Below are 16,369 nucleotides of genomic sequence, written 5' to 3' on the forward strand. Positions count from 1 at the left end.
TTGCCTGTTTCTCGAGAACTCCTTAGAAATGTGTTCCCCCAGATGGATGGGGCCTTGCTCCTGTAGGACAGCCCTGACTTTATAAACACTCTTTTTATTACACTTGCCAGACACTACATTCTACTTCTCATTTAGAAAATATCCCATTTGATCAATTAGTTTCCCTCCTTCACCTGTTGCCTCCTGCTTTAAAAAAAAAAAGTGGGGGGGGGGGGCACTAATAAATAATCCTTAAAAACATTTTGAGAACTGAGTCCTCATTTGAAAATCCTTTTTTCTACTTCTAGCTCAGGGCCTGACATCCAGTAGGTACTCCAAACACGATTCAAAAAAAAAATGTTTGTAACATTACATTTCCATGACTTATAACTAGAAACACGTACCTTCTGAACCCCAGCCTCTGTCAACCACCAATCTGCTCTCTGTATCTATGAGATTCAGTTCTGGGTTTTTTGTGTTGTTGTTTTTTTTTTTAAGTTCCACATATAAGTGAGATTATACGATACTTGTTTCTCTGACATACTCCGCCTAACTCAGTGCCCTCAAGGTCCATCTGGGTTATCCCAAAAAGGTGAGATTTCGTTTTTTAAGGCTGAATAATATTCCATTGTACGGATATGCCACATCTTCTTGATCCCTTCATGGACGGGTTGTTGCCATATTTTGTTGTAAATAACGCTGCCGTGGATGTAGGGATAGGTCTATCTTTTTGAGTTAGTGTTTTCATTCTCTCCAGATAAATACCCAGTACTGGGATTACCAGATCATATGGTAGCTCTATTTTTAAATTTTGGAAGAACCTCCATACTGTTCCCTGCAGTGACTGCACCCGTTGGCATTGCCACCAACAGTGCACGAGAGTTCCTTTTTTTCCACAGTTGCCAACACCGGTTGTTTCTTGTCTTTTTGACTCTGGCCGTTGTGACAGGTGTGAGGTGGTATCTCACTGTGGTTTTGCTTTGTGTTCCCTGGCGACGAGTGACGTTGAGTATCTTTTCACGTGTTTGTCGGCCATTTGCATGTCTTTGGGAAAATGCCTGTTCGGATCCTCTGCCCATTTGTGAATTGGGTTGTGTGGGTTCTTTGCTGGTGAGTTGTAGGAGTTCTTTATGTATTTTGGATATTAACCCCTTATCAGTTATATGACTTGCAAGTATCTTCCCCCATTCAGGAGGTTGACTTTTTGTTGTGTTGATGGTTTCCTTTACTGTGCAAAAGCTTTTTAGTTTGCTGTAATCCCCCTTGTTCATTTTTACTTCGGGTACCTTTGACTTTGGCATTAGATCCAAAAAATCATTGCCAAAACCGATGTCCGTGGTATAGGATTATTGAAATTAAAATCTGAAAAACAGTAGTAAAAATCTTGCACGTGGTCCATTTTAAGAATCATCTATGTTCCTTTTTTAAAAAGTTTTTTAATGTTTATTCATTTTGGGGAGACCGCACGTGAGCGGGGGAGGGGCAGAGAGCAGGGGAGACGCAGAATCCGAAGCAGGCTCCAGGCTCTGAGCTGTCAGCACAGAGCCTGACACGGGGCTCAAACCCATGAACTTCGAGATCGTGACCTGTGCCGAAGTCAGATGTTTAACCGACTGAGCCATCCAGGCGCCCCTAGGATCATCTGTGTTCCTGGAGCTCATGGTTTCTTGGGCCTTGCCTAGAACTGTCACATACCCGCCACTGATACTCTCCTTCGGAATGTACTGTATCACTTTTATCTACTGGCCTCAGACCTTGAAAGATTAAATTTGTCAAATACTGTTCATCCTTGCTGTCTTCTATCCACTGTTTCACTCTTATCTATGCCCAAATTGTGGTGTAGCTGACCCTTGTAACACTGTAATATTGTTGTGGGATGAGCTCTTTCTTTAGCTCCCAAACCTTGCTTGGTGCAATGCACAACACTTAGAAAGCTAGAGCCCCTCTCCTCAAAGTGTTTCATACTGTTTATTGATGTTAACAGAGAAAATATTTCCAAGCTGTTAGTAACTTTGAAGCTGTTTTCCTATTTAAAGGCATGTAAATACCTTTAAAATTACTGACGTCCAGTACTTGGCATCTGAGGTATGAGTTGCTAAAGAAACAAAGCCGTGTCGTTGCTATTTATTAAAGAAGTTGGAAGTCTACATTTGCTAATGCCCTGAGCTACAGGGCTAGCATTAAAAAAAAAAAAAAGGTCCACCTAGTTGAAATGATTTATTAAGGCTTAGTGCTAAGCCCCCCACCCCAAATTCTTCAGTGATGATACATAGGACTCTCTCACATAAGATCTATAGGCCCCTGTCCCCAGGAGAGACCCTTAGAGGTAGTGAACCATCCAAGCCCAGGAGGCAAGACCTGTGTTGGAATAAAAGGAATATACGTGTTAGGACACCAAATGCAGTTCACACTGTAGGAAGGTTATAGAACCCATATCCCAAATTCATTTACAGAAAGGCCCTGGGGACCAGGCTCAAAAAGGATGTGAGGACCCTTGTCCCCAGAATACATCAGCTGAGAGATGGTGAGGTCTTCGCAGAGTCCCCCTGCAAGAAGGGATGTCGAGGCAGCTCAGGCTGCCAAGCCAGGCCGACAGACCCGCTCCCCCTGCCCTCCACGAGCCGGGTGCCATCTTGGCCTCATCACACGCCGTGCGTGGCTGGACGCTGCGTAAACCCCCTGCCTGACTGCTGTGGGCACTCTTCTCTCCGTCCTGGGGGAGCCTGCGGGTTCCCTCCAGATTCGCCAACACCTCTCCTCCATTGCTTTTGCTCATTGGTGCTTCAGGTAACTCGTTTGCAGAGGCTCAGACAGAGTTACAGAGGACAACTGTGAATTCAAACCGCTCGGTTATGATGTTTTCAGAGTTCAAAAAAAAAAAAAAGTGCCTGGCATCTTTTTTGCGGGACTTCGAAGGGGTTTGTTCCTCTCTTCCCTTCCCCCATTTCTTGGTATCTCAGAAAAGATTGGAGAGGGACAGAACATGTAATAACCAAACAAAAAACAAAGAGAACAACAGCTGTACTTGTCCTGGTAGCTGAACACGCACAGCCTTTCCATAGCTCGTCCAAAGTGGGAGAGCGCGTAGGCTTGTCCTAAGCATTGTTGGGACGACTTGCCAGAACAGAACAATTCTGATGTCAGCGGGGCATGTAGGCGCTAAGGGAGACCTGGTTTTGCCCTCAACCTTTTTTTTTTTTTTTTTTGAGAGAGAAAGAGAGAGGGTATGCTGTGCACAAGGTGGGGGAGGGGCAGAGTGAGAAGGAGACGCAGAATCCGAAGCAGGTTCCAGGCTCTGAGCTGTCACCACAGATCCCAACATGGGCCTCGAACTCACAAACCGTGAGCTCATGTCCTGAGATGAAGTCAGACGTTCAACCAGTTGAGCCACCCAGGCACCCCGTGCTCTCGGCCTTTACAAAAAGTGTTTTTTTTTAATATTTATTTTTGAGAGGGACAGAGTGTGAGTGGGGGAGGGGCAGAGAGAGAGAGGGAGACACAGCATCCCAGACAGGCTCCAGGTTCTGAGCTGTCAGCACAGAGCCTAATGTGGGGCTTGAACTCATGAACCGTGAGATCATGACCTGATCGGAAGTCAGATGCTTAACTGACAGAGCCGCTCGGGCGACTCTCAGCCTTTTTAAAGAAAATGGTGCACAGCTTGCTTGGGAAATACCTTGTGTTCTGCAGGCCCACGTGGCTTGTCTCATTAACCACCCGGACAAAAAGATCGTACTGTGTGTCCCCTCTGAGATGAAACAAGGAGACTGGCACTGGCTTCTTGACTGAAAATCCAGGGGCCATAAGCCGCGCGGTTTGCTACAAAACAAAAGGATGTGCTGTGTCTATAAATAGGAGCCGGGCTGGGTGATTAATGAGTTGGCAGTTGAGTCCTCTTTGTCGTTGTGATCAGCAGGATTGCGAAGCATGTGGTGAGGGATCTTTGGTTTAAACAAACAGCACCGGGGCAAACCCTGCCGCCTGCGATCATGCCCCAGCTCTGACACTCGCCGTTCTGGGGGAAAACATGTGCGAAGCGCGGGGCCCTCGCTTTGCCTGGGATCCGTCCACAGGCATTACTCACCCGTTCTCACATTCTCATTCTCTGAGTGCTGGCACTTCCTTCCATTGTCAGGAAGTTTATTAATAACTAATGTAACAATGAGGATGCCAGCTATCTGACATCTCTCCCTACAGAGAGCTGATCTGATAGGCGTCAGCCAGCTTTACGGTCACGGCTGTATTCAGGTCAACACACATTGCCTCGCGCCGGTACAAATCACATTGTCTTTTGGTTTGTGTGGGGTTTTTTTTTTTTTTTCTTGTTTGTGTTCCTTTCTTTCTTGCTCACTCTGTCTCCTCCCTGTGTCTCTCTCCAGCCTCTTAAAGTTCTCTGGTAGCAGCTCCCTGCCTCCTTTTGGAGGATTCCAGGGGCTTTAATTTGGGCCATAACCTCCGTGCTCTGCAGGCGGGCACAGCCACACAGGCCCTGCCAGAGGGCTGGGGTTCTGCCAGGGTGTGCTCACGCCGGACCGGGCAACCAGTGAGGGGTGACACCTGTCCTGTGGGATGGCTGTGTCTGGGCTTTGCTTGAGTGGGATGGGCCGGAGTCAAAGCTGAGAAAGGAGGGAGACCGGTGGTCCCTTTCTGCCCGCCTGTTAGGGGAAAAGAGCCTGAGTAAGTCATTTACAGTGATCTCTTTCTGCCCTTGGTTATTAGTACCAAAAGAATAGTAAAGAGTAAAGAGAACCCGAGCAGAGTAACCACGTATAACCTAAGCAAGCTCCTGTCCAGCGCTGAAATTTTAAACACTGGGGGGCGCCTGGGTGGCGCAGTCGGTTAGGCGTCCGACTTCAGCCAGGTCACGATCTCGCGGTCCGTGAGTTCGAGCCCCGCGTCAGGCTCTGGGCTGATGGCTCAGAGTCTGGAGCCTGTTTCCGATTCTGTGTCTCCCTCTCTCTCTGCCCCTCCCCCGTTAATGCTCTGTCTCTCTCTGTCCCAAAAATAAATAAACGTTGAAAAAAAAATTAAAAAAAAAAAAAAGAAATTTTAAACACTGGAAAATAAATACCCCTGTGGTCCCTCATAGGCATCGCTGTGTTCCCATTCAGCCCAGCGCTTTCGATGCCGCCGCGGAATTAGAGTCTGGGAGCTGGAAAGATCAAGCCCCTCATTTCACAATATAAGAGAAAGGGGGAACCATGTGAGTTACCCATAAACAGTAGTTTGAAATGGATATCGAACTCAATATTTTTATTAGATACTGCTGCTAATTTTTATAGTCAGCTATTCAGCCCCCCCCCCCCCATTATATTTGTCCTCTCCACCCATTGTCGAAAGTGCCCCTGAGCAGTGAAATGGCCACACAGTAAAACTGTCACAGAGATCCCTACCCGCCACCCAGGTGCTTCCATTCCACTACTCGTTCAGGTGGACTATAATTGCTGAGCCCGATGAGAAGTTGTCCAGGCATATGTTTTTCACATTAAAAACCCCCTTTAATTCTTGGAGATGGTCTCCAGAGATCACACGTTTAACCCGAAAAATCCGCAGTGTGACAGCATTTCCCATGGCCTCTCAGGACATCTTTTGTGTCAGGAGCTCCTAACTGAGGACTCATAAGGAAAATGCCTGTCTGTTCGTCACGAGGAAGAGTTGAGACCTCTCCCTCATATTTGTTCCCGAGGTGTCAGCCAAAACTTTGCCTTGCAGCTTTTAACAGATCGGCTGGGAATACACTTCTTCATTTTCTTTCTCCTTGAAGACTGAAACAAGACAGATTGTCCTTTCCTTCCCTTCCTTTTAGGATAACAGATTTCTTTCTTCCTGGGGGGACTGTTTCAAATTTCCCCGCTTTTCAAAGAGGAAAGCACCCCTTCTGTCTCCCAAGATCAGGGGGCTCTTAGTCAGGATCCCATCTGTGTAAAAAAGAGATGAGCCACAGTTCCTGACAATGTGTTCTTCAGGGGATGGTTACTCACATCCGGTGCCGAGCGGCCCAGGGTCTTTGGAAAGATTGGAGCAAATTCTCCATCGCAGCTGAACGAGGATATCCGTGCATGTGTTTGCCGGCTGGAGGGGAGCTGGTGTTCCCCACCCCCACATCCTGCCCCAGGCAACTGGCTGCCCACCGGGTGAGGTGTCCCCCGGCTGGAAAGTAAGAAAGTGAGGGAGGCTGTTCCTCCAGAGCCGTGGGACAGGTTTTTACCACATCTCTGCCGGGAACATCTGCGGCGCTGGTCCCATGGTATCAGTAACGCCCTCAGAAGATTCCCAGATAGGCACCAAAAGCGACTTTCTGGCCTTGAACGCATCAGGCAGGTTCTCTGGCTGTGGCTGGATGGATAGGAATGGTCCTCTGTGAGGTCCGGGGTTTCCCTCTTCCCCCACCTAAATTAATCCCTAAATTATTAGTGACCTGTTTCTATCAAAATTCTTTGGATTCAGGTTGAAACAGAATAGTAAAGAGCCAAGGGGGGGTGCCTGGGTGGCTCAGTCGGTTAAGCGTCCGGCTTGGGCTCAGGTCATGATCTCGCGGTTTTGGAGTTCGAGTGCCACGTCGGGCTCTGGGCTGACAGCTCGGAGCCTGGAGCCTGCTTTGGATTCTGGGTCTCCTTCTCTCTCTGCCCCTCCCCCACTTATGCTCTGTCTCTATCAAAAGTAAACAAACGTAAAAAACAAAACAAAATAAAATAAAAAATAATAAATAGCCCAACCCGAAAGATTGTGTTTTCAGTCTAGTCTCCTGCAAACATACAGTTGACAGCAGTAACCAGGAAGGCTCCCTGGGGCGCTGATCTGATTGGCTGGCAGTGGAGCACAGAGAGCATTTCAGCTGATTAGACTGGAGGTGAGAGCTTCCTGGGTGGATTACCTAGTTGGCCCTGAGGTGAGGGCTCCCTCCCGTATGCTGTTCCCTCTATCCTTCAGGTGGCCTTGCTGATCTCTGGCCTCTTCCTTATAGGCAGCTTTTCACCACCCACCCCACCCCATACTCTCTGAGGGTCGGGCCTCAGGTGACGTCGAATCACCTGTCTCCTCCACCACCACCCCCGCCTTGCTCACCGATGCTTGTTCTTCAGTGGCTCACCCGAAGAACCCCTCGGCTCCTTCTCCCCCTTCCTGCGGCCTGCGTTTTAATCCACGCGGGATGCGGAAAAGAGTCTAGGGGTGAAAGGCAGATATGATTGCGCACCACACGGTTCTCCTACTGCAGCAGCCCAGCAGTGACCAAGAAAGAAAGTTCCTGCTCCCCTACCGTTTCCTTCCGGGCGTGAGGAGGACCAAACAGAGCCTCCCAGCTGGAATCCCAGCCCTGCCTCCCTACGTCCTAGTGACCTCTTCTGCGAAAACGGGGTTGATGTTTTGGTGAGGGTTGTGTGAACTGTAGCACAGGGGAAACTTCTGTCAGGAGTCTGTGAAAAGCCACTCCCTCCCTGGTTCCCTCCCCACCCCTCACCCCCCCCCCCCCCCCCAGTGTCCTGATGGACAGGGCAGTGGTAGTACCTGCCTCCCACCAGCCTTGCCCGCCTCTTGCCTACCCGCTAACTAGCCTTCCTCTTGTACAATTGGCGTGCCAACTCCCCATGAAGGCCAGAAACACTGTTGAGTACAAAAACTAATGCTCATGTAGCATCTGTTGTGTTCTAAGCTCTCTCAGCATGTCTGAGGCATTCTCTCATTGGTTCCCCCCAACTTGTGAAGAAGGTCCCCTTTCCGTTCCTGTATCTCAGGGGAGGAATCGGAGGCTGAGAGGCCTTGTGTCACGTTGCCAAGGCCCGGCGGCTAGTGCGTCGCAGAGCTGGGACACAAGCCCAGATCTGCTGACTCACCCACTGGTTTGTAGACTTGCGTCGTCTTCTACTTCTGTCTTCTGGGTGTGTGTTCTGAAGAATATTCACCTCACCCCTTCCAGAAGCGTGGTGCTACTTCAAACTTTGGACAACCGGGTGTTAACGAATTACTTGTCTCTTTCAAAACACACTCCCATCACCGCCGCTTTCTTTTTTGCTCCCGTACGGATTCATCATGTGTGTGGACAGCCCTTTCCAAGTAGCACTTGGCTACTGTTTTGTCAACCCATAAAGTTTGAAACCTTGCTCTTCTCGGATGGTTCCAACCACCCTCCTACTTCACTGATCCCAAAGATGGCTCAGAGTAACTGCTTTTTTAGCATCCAAACTTATACACGTGTGCTTTGGTCTGTCGATAAGATGGAGAGGTAACCCGGCCCTTTCAGCGCTGGTTGATAATTAGACGTTCCCTTCCAGTAACTGAGCGTGGGACCAGAGTTGGCCTAGTGTTTGTCTTATCCGGAGGTGGGGCTGGTCAAGAGGAGGGAGGTTGACACTGTGTGTAAGGTTACTTTTGTGACAATTGAGGAAAGGACTGAAGGAGACAAGAGGGAGGTACTTAAGTAAGCTGTTTGTTAAGTAATAAATTCCCCGTGTTTGGAGCCATCTTGGAGGTTGGTTAGTTGGTCATCTTCTGGATGGGGACATGATGGCTCCAAGAAGTTAGTGACCCCGAGGTCTGACACCATTTCATAGCAGACACGTGATGGAAGCCCAGGTCCTTCCTTGTCCATCACTGCTCTTCTGAAAGATAGCAGCTTTACTTCTCTATAGCTTCCAAAAGGCGAAACTAGCAACCTCAGAGTGATCCATTTGCAAAGGCGTATAGGTGTTCAGATAACCAGCAATGGGTAAATCATAGCAACAGAGAACTTCCTGTATCTTTCATCAGGTCAATGATTTCTCCATCTAGAATCATTCTTTATTCATGAACCTTTCTGTTGTAAGACTCCCGTTGACCTCCCGAGGCCCTTCCCTGATTGAATTTCTTCCTTTCTTCCAGAGTCATTCTCTGTCACTTGAGGAGAGTAAGAGTGAATCCGTGAATCCCAACCCACTCGAGGCTCTCTTGCTGGCCTCCCTCGTATGTGTCCCCCGTGACAGGGAATGCCCAAGGGCACCTGTGGAGGGGGTAAGAAGCCTCTCGGCATCACAGAGACCTGGGGCTCCTTCCCCTGATGCCCCTGAGTTTCCCTCTGTGGTACTGTTACTTGGGTACCCTTGCCGCTGGGCACTTGGCCACTTCATCTTGTGGTGGCCATGTTTGCCTGGTTCCGGGTAACAGCCCCACAGGCTCAGAACCCTTCCCCAAGGGTTTCCTTTAAAGAAACATGCCCTGGAGCCTCTTTCCAAATGCATAAAACAGATAAATACAGAACTCCCTGGCCCAAGGAGCCTGGAGTGGGGCCCTTGAACCCCGGAATCTCCTTGACCTTGTTCCCACCCCCATGTGCAGTGGCTCCAGAAGCATAATTTGCAGACTCAGGGGCTCAAGAAACAGTTTGAAAATACTGCCTTTGTATGCTGAATTGCAGAGTGAGGTCTTTTCTTGAGCAAGAAGGAGGAGGTAGTTTCAATGGTCTCTTTCTTTCTAGTTCTACTGTGTGTTTCACTCCTGTGAAATCTACCCGAGATCTTGAGGACTTACCTTTTCCAGGCACAGTGATAAGTGCTGTATGTGCATGGTCTCGTTTAGTCTTTGCAACAGATTAAGGAGGGCGGGTCATTTGCCCAAGGTCGCACAACTTATGCGTGGTTTAGAGCCCATCAAAGCCAGATCTGTTTTACTGTCTACTCACCATCCAGTTACCGCTAAAAAAAAAAAATCTGCATGGCCAGTTCAGGGCCAGCTCAGTTACTTTGTAAAACTTTTACTTGGTATAGTCCTCATAAGGCAATTTTCAGAAAAAAGGCAGGAAACAGAGCCAGCCAGTGTTGGTGGTTTCAGATAAAGATAAGGGCCTCTTGAGCCATCCACTCTGTCTTATGTGGGTTTGGTATTTGGACTAATTATAATAAATAATAATAATTTAAGTGGCGCTAATGAGCCCTGTAATTCAGCACCAAAGCTGAGAGACCAGATCATCCAAACATGTTGTACTTTGTCTCCCAGAGTCCAACGTTCCTGTGATTTCTGCCATCCTTGGACACACTGAATCCTCAGACTTAATACATCATCGTTTCCTATCGAGGGGTTAGGCAGGGGTGAAAGGGAAAACATGAATTTTTCACTGGAGCTAGAAATCCTTTAATGTAATTGGGTCCAGGTTTCCCCAGGCCTGTTTTTTTAATTTATTTTTTACATTTATTTATTCTCGAGAGACAGAGACAGAGCGTGAGCCGGGGAGGGGCAGAGAGAGAGGGAGACACAGAATCTGAAGCAGGCTCCAGGCTCAGAGCGGTCAGCACAGAGCCCGACGCGGGGCTCAAACCCATGAACCGTGAGATCATGACCTGAGCTGAAGTCGGACGCTTAACCGGCTGAGCCACCCAGGCGCCCCAGGCCTGTTTTTTTTTTTTTAAATCTGAAGTCTGACTTCTTCCCAACCTTTGCTTCACATCGTTACTAAGCTTTAGATGATGGAGCAGAGGGAAGCCCATTAGGTGTCCCTGTGTCTTCCATTTTGATTGGTGACTGTCGCCACGAGAACCAGATTAAGATGCCGGACGACTGAGCTGTGCTTCCTTGGGTGGGTGTACCCTAGAGGTAGCTGAGTACTGACGAGCGCAGGGTAATTGACCTACAGAGGTAAGAAAACCTGAGCCGTATCAGAAGGGGAGACTGTGGTATTGTCCCAGCGATGTGTTGCGTGAGTGTAACAGCTTAATGTCCGACAACCACGAGGAAATGGGAGCCTTAGTAAGAGTCAAGGCTCTTTGTCTGGGTTTCCGATTGAACTTGGAGTCCTGCAACTGAGCATGACAAAACCTGGGGAAGAGCTGCAAAAATTACTGAAAATTTGGAAGGCAGGCTCTATAACTTCTAGGTGCTCACAGGTACGAGTTCTCTTGACCAGGCTGAACTGCACTTTAATTATAGCATCCAAGTTTATGGCTGATGACATTTATGTGTGTGTTTGTTCCAGCTCATATTTATTAGCTACTGTGGAGGCATAAAGGTGGTACATTCCTGCCGTGAGAGATCGTCTCTATTTCAAGCTAAGATGGGGTGGGGGAGAAAAGTAAAAAGCCCAAGTTGGAGTCAAAATGTACTTAGCCATAAGACTTTTTGAGTATTAGGGTTATAGGAATCTACCTGCATGGTAACTGAGGGGTAACTGAGGGGGTAAAAATGGGGTTTCTTGCTGAAAGACTAAGTAAGAAAGTATAGAATAGTGTATTTAGAGGGATGATGTGAGTATAGCAGAGCTTTGTGACACAAAGGCATGAAAGACCTTTCTAGACTTAGGATTCTGAGATGCTTTCTTTACCCTTGGAAGAGAACAGTTGAGTCTAGCGATTTCAGTTGCATTGTTCTCACATCTGTCATCTGATCGCTGAATTATCCCAAAATGTTCCATATGGAAATACAATCCCTACCCACCTCTCCCCAGAAAAATCCCGCTGGAACTTTTACTGGGATTGCAAAGATTGTCTTGTTTAATTCCTGGAGCACTGACATCTTTACATCAGGCTTCCAATCCATGACCATGGTAGACCTCTTCATTGTTCCTCCGCAGGGTAGAGTTTCACTGTAGAGATCTCATACATCTTTCACTAGACTTACCCCTAGGTATTCGGCGTTGTTTGATGCTCTCGCAAATGGCATCGTCATCCAAGCCCCTGGAGCGCATACCTGATAACACCTGTCCGTCTCTGTGGGCATGAGAAGCAAAGTAATTATGAGCTTCTCCATTCCCAGGGCGTCGGTGGACCTTGTTGGAACCCACCAAGGTAGAAATGCAGAATAGCTTTACTGCTGGAAACCCGCTTCAGAATGCAAAGACTGTGGCCCGGAAAGTGTTTTTTTGGTCCAACCTACATTCCTCCGGTTGGCATTCTAGCTTATTTTCCTTTCGAGTTTGGTTCACAGTTTGCCTTCCACCAAGATTTCATATCCAGCTGTCTGCTGCTTGAATCGTCACGCAGATACTTCCACCCTGCGTGGTAAAATACGTATAACTTTCGTCAGGAGGGATTGTGCTCGTGATCCAGTATTACATTAAAAAATATATAATGAAAATCAAATTTTATTCCTATAATCTATGCACTGAGATAAAAAGGTCAAAAGAAAAAAGTGTAACGGTGGTTATCTCTGGGGGACTTACTTACAGACTACTTTTGTACATGTCTCGATTTTCAAGTTTTTTATGAGAAACATGCAACCTCTTTGAACTTTTTAAAGGGAAAAAAGGAAATTAAAGGTGTGCATTCAAATGACTGGCTTGGACTGAACTTCCCACTTCACTGTGTAAAGGCTATCAGAACACACTAGTGAATTAAGACAGGTATATACCACATATCTTGAGATAATCAAGAAAGAGAAACTTCTTTTTCAGGGGTGTAAATTTCCCTGCCAGTCCTCTGGGCAGCTGTAAACTCCACTGAGGGCCAAGAATTGGCTCCTCGCACCTGGGACTCGGCAACACCTGTTTTATGTCCCCCTCCCATGATTCCTGGGCGAGACCCACCTCCCCAGTATGGGCTCCAGGGAGGTTCTCCGCGGTCCAGATGTGTCTCCCCCTTCCGCTGCTCTACTAACCCCACTGTTTATTGACAGGTTCTCAGGAATCCGATAGCTCTCAGTCGGCCAAGAAAGACATGCTGGCCGCCTTGAAGTCCAGGCAGGAAGCTCTGGAAGAAACTCTCCGCCAGCGGCTGGAGGAACTGAAAAAGCTCTGCCTTCGAGAAGCTGTAAGCAGTTCACGTTTTGTGCGTGTGTGTCCTCCTCTGTCCTCACCTAGTTAGAGAAGGCAAAGCTGGGGGTCACACGGACAGCATAAGAGGGAGGCGGGACCTCTCCTGGACCACAGATGGGGGACACTCACAGCCCCGCCAGTGCTCTGTGACGAACAGGAGTGGGCCTTAATGAACCACTAGGACAGCAATTAAAGTGGCTCTGCCCGAATCCTAAAGGGGACCCCACTGGAACCCAAATGACCGTAATGGCAGTCCCGTATAAGTACTCGGTGCACCGTAGTTGATAAGGCGTCTCCTCCTGTGATACTCGCTCAATGGATAGACTGGCTTGCCACCATGTAACTAAAATTTTTGTGCCTGAGTTTATGGCCATGGTGGTGCTTGTTTGTCTTGATTATATTTCACATTTATCTTGGGAAATCCTATTGAGAGACCTCGGTGGAGCTCAGCAAGGAAACCAAGGTTTCACTTGATATACGATCCCCTTTAAAACTCATCATCTGGTGTTCCTTTCACTTTTTCTTTAAATGAAGTCTTAGTCTGGTGAGATTTTTAAATTGTACGGAAAGCAATGCTTCCTCAAGCCTCTCTCTATACACCAGGCTCGAGTTTCCTTGGGATTTTGGCCCTGTGCCCCACCCCCCCACTGTCTGTATTTGTTTAACATTTATTTATTTTTGAGAGAGAGAGAGCACGAGTCGGGGAGGGGGCAGAAAGAGGGAGACCCAGGATCCGAAGCAGGCTCCGGGCTTCGAGCTGTCAGCACAGAGCCTGACACGGAGCTCGAACCCACGAACCGTGAGATCATGACCTGAGCCGAAGCCGAACGCTTACCCAACTGAGCCACCCGGGCACCCCAGAAAAGTTGGTTGTTTAATTCATTACTGTGCGTGGGGGGGGGGGGGTGCGTACACACACACATGGATGCGGGCACCCTGGGGAGGGCGACCGTGCTCAGCTTAACCTTATACAAAGAGCTCTGTTGGTGAAACAGTTCGGAATGGGAAGCAAAAGAGGTTCCTGAGCTGACGAGTGTCCTCCCCTCCCCTCCCCTCCCCTCCCAGCCCCAGTGCCTTGTCGCAGGAAGAGTGAAGCAAGGGGCTATAGAATGAGATCGCATTACTTTTCATCTTGGCTTAATTGCGCGCTGGCTTGATTTAAACCCGAGCCTGCTCGAAGCCGACCCACATGAACACAAATGCACTGCAAAGCTTTGGAAAGCAGCCGGCCCGGCCAGGGGATCTGCTCCCTGATAGTCTTAGCATTAGCAACCTTTTTATAGAGACTGTGCTGAAAGCAATGAAAAAATATGGGCTTGGGTGTCTGTCTGCATTTAATAATTTGTAAAGCCTTGTTTTGTTTTTAGTAAAGGAAACGTCCCTAAACCCAGCAGGGAATCAGCATCCGAAAATTGGAGAAGCCTGTCAGGGCAAGGCTAGCATGCATTATAAAGGTCTCACTGTCTCTCTTAAAATAAAAGCAAAATAAGGGAAACGGAGCTCCCGCTTCTTAGAGTGTCGACACCAGCAAACAAGTTGGGTGGAAGAAATAACCTCTCAGGAAACAGATTGCTTCTGTGCTTGCTCAGCCAGTCTCCCGACTCCCCCGCAGCGAAGGGGCGGGAGAACTTTCTCAGTAACTGCCCCGCTCTTTGTCTGTGTCACACACACCACACACCCTCAGCTCCATCTCGAGGAGCCCCGTTTGTCCGCTGGGGCGCCAGGCGGCCCGAATGCCGTGCAGTGTGGCAGGATGTAAGCAGCGTAAGAGAAGAAGGAACCAGGCCGACCCCTCCACCAGGGCTCAGCTCGTTAAAGAGCCCCTGCCCCGTGCGGGTCTGGTTCCATGTGAAATCAGACGAGTCATGGAGAATGAAGGGCTTGACTCAAACGCCTTCAAGGGGATGGTGGGAAATCAGTAGCCTCATTTTTGAATCCAGTTTGGTGCAAAACCACAGGCACTTTGGGGTTCTAAGTCAAATGGCCAGGTTAAATCACGTTCCCCTCCTTTTTCTAAGTTTCAAGGTAAAAAAATGAAAAGTCCTAAGAATATAGAACCCCCAGTGTATTGTGTTATTTATAGACAGGCTTTTAGGGAAGCAGATAAAAATGTTGCAGAATAAACACAAAACTACTTTGGAGACATTTGAACTACGTTCCCTGTTTTAGAAAACAGGGAAGAAAATCGCAGAGCATTTCATACTCAGTAGTTGGCCATTGTGTTGTGAAACGCTTACAGTGAGGAGTTAAAAGTCCAAGAGTTCATTTCCTGGTCGCCTGAACACAGAAGGAAAGAGACCCAGGAGAGGGAGCTGCCTGTGCTTATACATACACACACACACACACACACACCCTAGTCGCACACACACCCCAGTGCATCCACATCCACAGCCTAGTGCACACACACACCAGTACACACACACCCAGTGCACACACATACACTCCAATGTATGCACACACACATATAGCAGTGGGGAAAGGCCAGATCAGTCCTCCTATTAGAAAGTGGGTCCAGATGCCTGGGCGGCTCAGTTGGTTGAGCGTCCGACTTCGGCTCAGGTCATGATCTCATGGTTTGTGGGTCCAGGCCCCGTGTCGGGCTCTGTGCCAACATCTCAGAGCCTGGGGCCTGATTCATATTCTGTGTCTCCCTCTCTCTCTGCCCATCCCCTGCTCGTGGTCCCTCTCTCAAAAGAAACATTATTTAAAAATTAAAAAAAAAAAGGTGGGTCAACACCTGGGGTCCCATGTCTGGGGCTGTCCCACCCGCCGGCCACTCGTACTGGGCTGCCTGCACAAAAGCTCTTTGTGCAGACGGACAGCCGAGCTCTTCTTATCAGAGCGGCCCCTGGAGTCTCTGTGCCCTGTAGACATGGACTGACGACTGGCAACCCGGGTGGCAACCCGGGGCTGGGCTTTGCCTGGAAGCGGACCCTGTGCAGTGGAGATGCACAGTGGCCGTCCCACGTTCTCCTGGTCCCTGGAAGTGACCCTGTGCTGTTGATGCCCTGGCACTACCAGTGGAGTAGCCACTGACTCAAATCTGATCTTTATGCCCAGACGTCATCCCTACAATGGAGCCTAGTTCTAATCCTGAATCATCCACAGACCTCAGCGTCAGCCAGGATCATTGTCACTGTGGTGATCTGTCAACTAAATTCAGTGTCCTCATACTCACACAGTTCGATTTCTAGAGCTGAGAACACACAACAGATCTTTTTTAATGCCCTTGACAGTAACATAAAGTTTCAGTTTCTATTGAAACTCTAGAAATCCGTTTCTATTGATTTTTTGGTTTTGGTTTTGGATTGTTTGGGTTTGTTTTGGGGTTTTTTGTTTTTTGGGTTTTTTTTAGAGAAAGTGCGAGCGGGGGAGGGCCAGAGGTGGGGGGTGGGGGAGAGAGAGAGAGAATCCCAATGCAGAGCCTGAAGCTGGTCTTGAGCCCATGACGCTGGGATCATGACCTGAGCCAAAATCAAGAGTTGGATGCTCAACCGACTGAGCCACCCAGGCGCCCCAAAGCACATCGGTTCTGTAAAGAAAGGACTGTTCTTACAGTTTTTCTGAGACATGAAATTGTGTTTCAGGAGCTCTTAGGTGCATCACTAAAGGCGACTGTTGCGAATCTGTGCACGGAATCCATGCACCAAAGTGTGCGTGTGTGTGCACACGTGCCTT

General features: G+C 48.4%; 1 protein-coding gene across 9 annotated transcripts in view; it reads left to right on the top strand.

The window, feature by feature from the left end:
• The window catches only part of FRMD4A (FERM domain containing 4A), a 611,772-nt gene that overhangs the window by 563,491 nt on the left and 31,912 nt on the right, over positions 1–16,369 (top strand). For all 9 annotated transcript variants that reach the window (XM_040451376.1, XM_040451380.1, XM_040451378.1 and 6 more), the window contains one exon: positions 12,553–12,686. In XM_040451376.1, coding sequence (XP_040307310.1) covers positions 12,553–12,686 — 134 coding nt within the window. The remainder of the gene's footprint in view (positions 1–12,552; positions 12,687–16,369) is intronic.

Source organism: Herpailurus yagouaroundi, unplaced genomic scaffold, assembly GCF_014898765.1.
Source record: "Herpailurus yagouaroundi ecotype Mexico unplaced genomic scaffold, PumYag 203, whole genome shotgun sequence".
NCBI lineage: Eukaryota > Metazoa > Chordata > Mammalia > Carnivora > Felidae > Herpailurus > Herpailurus yagouaroundi.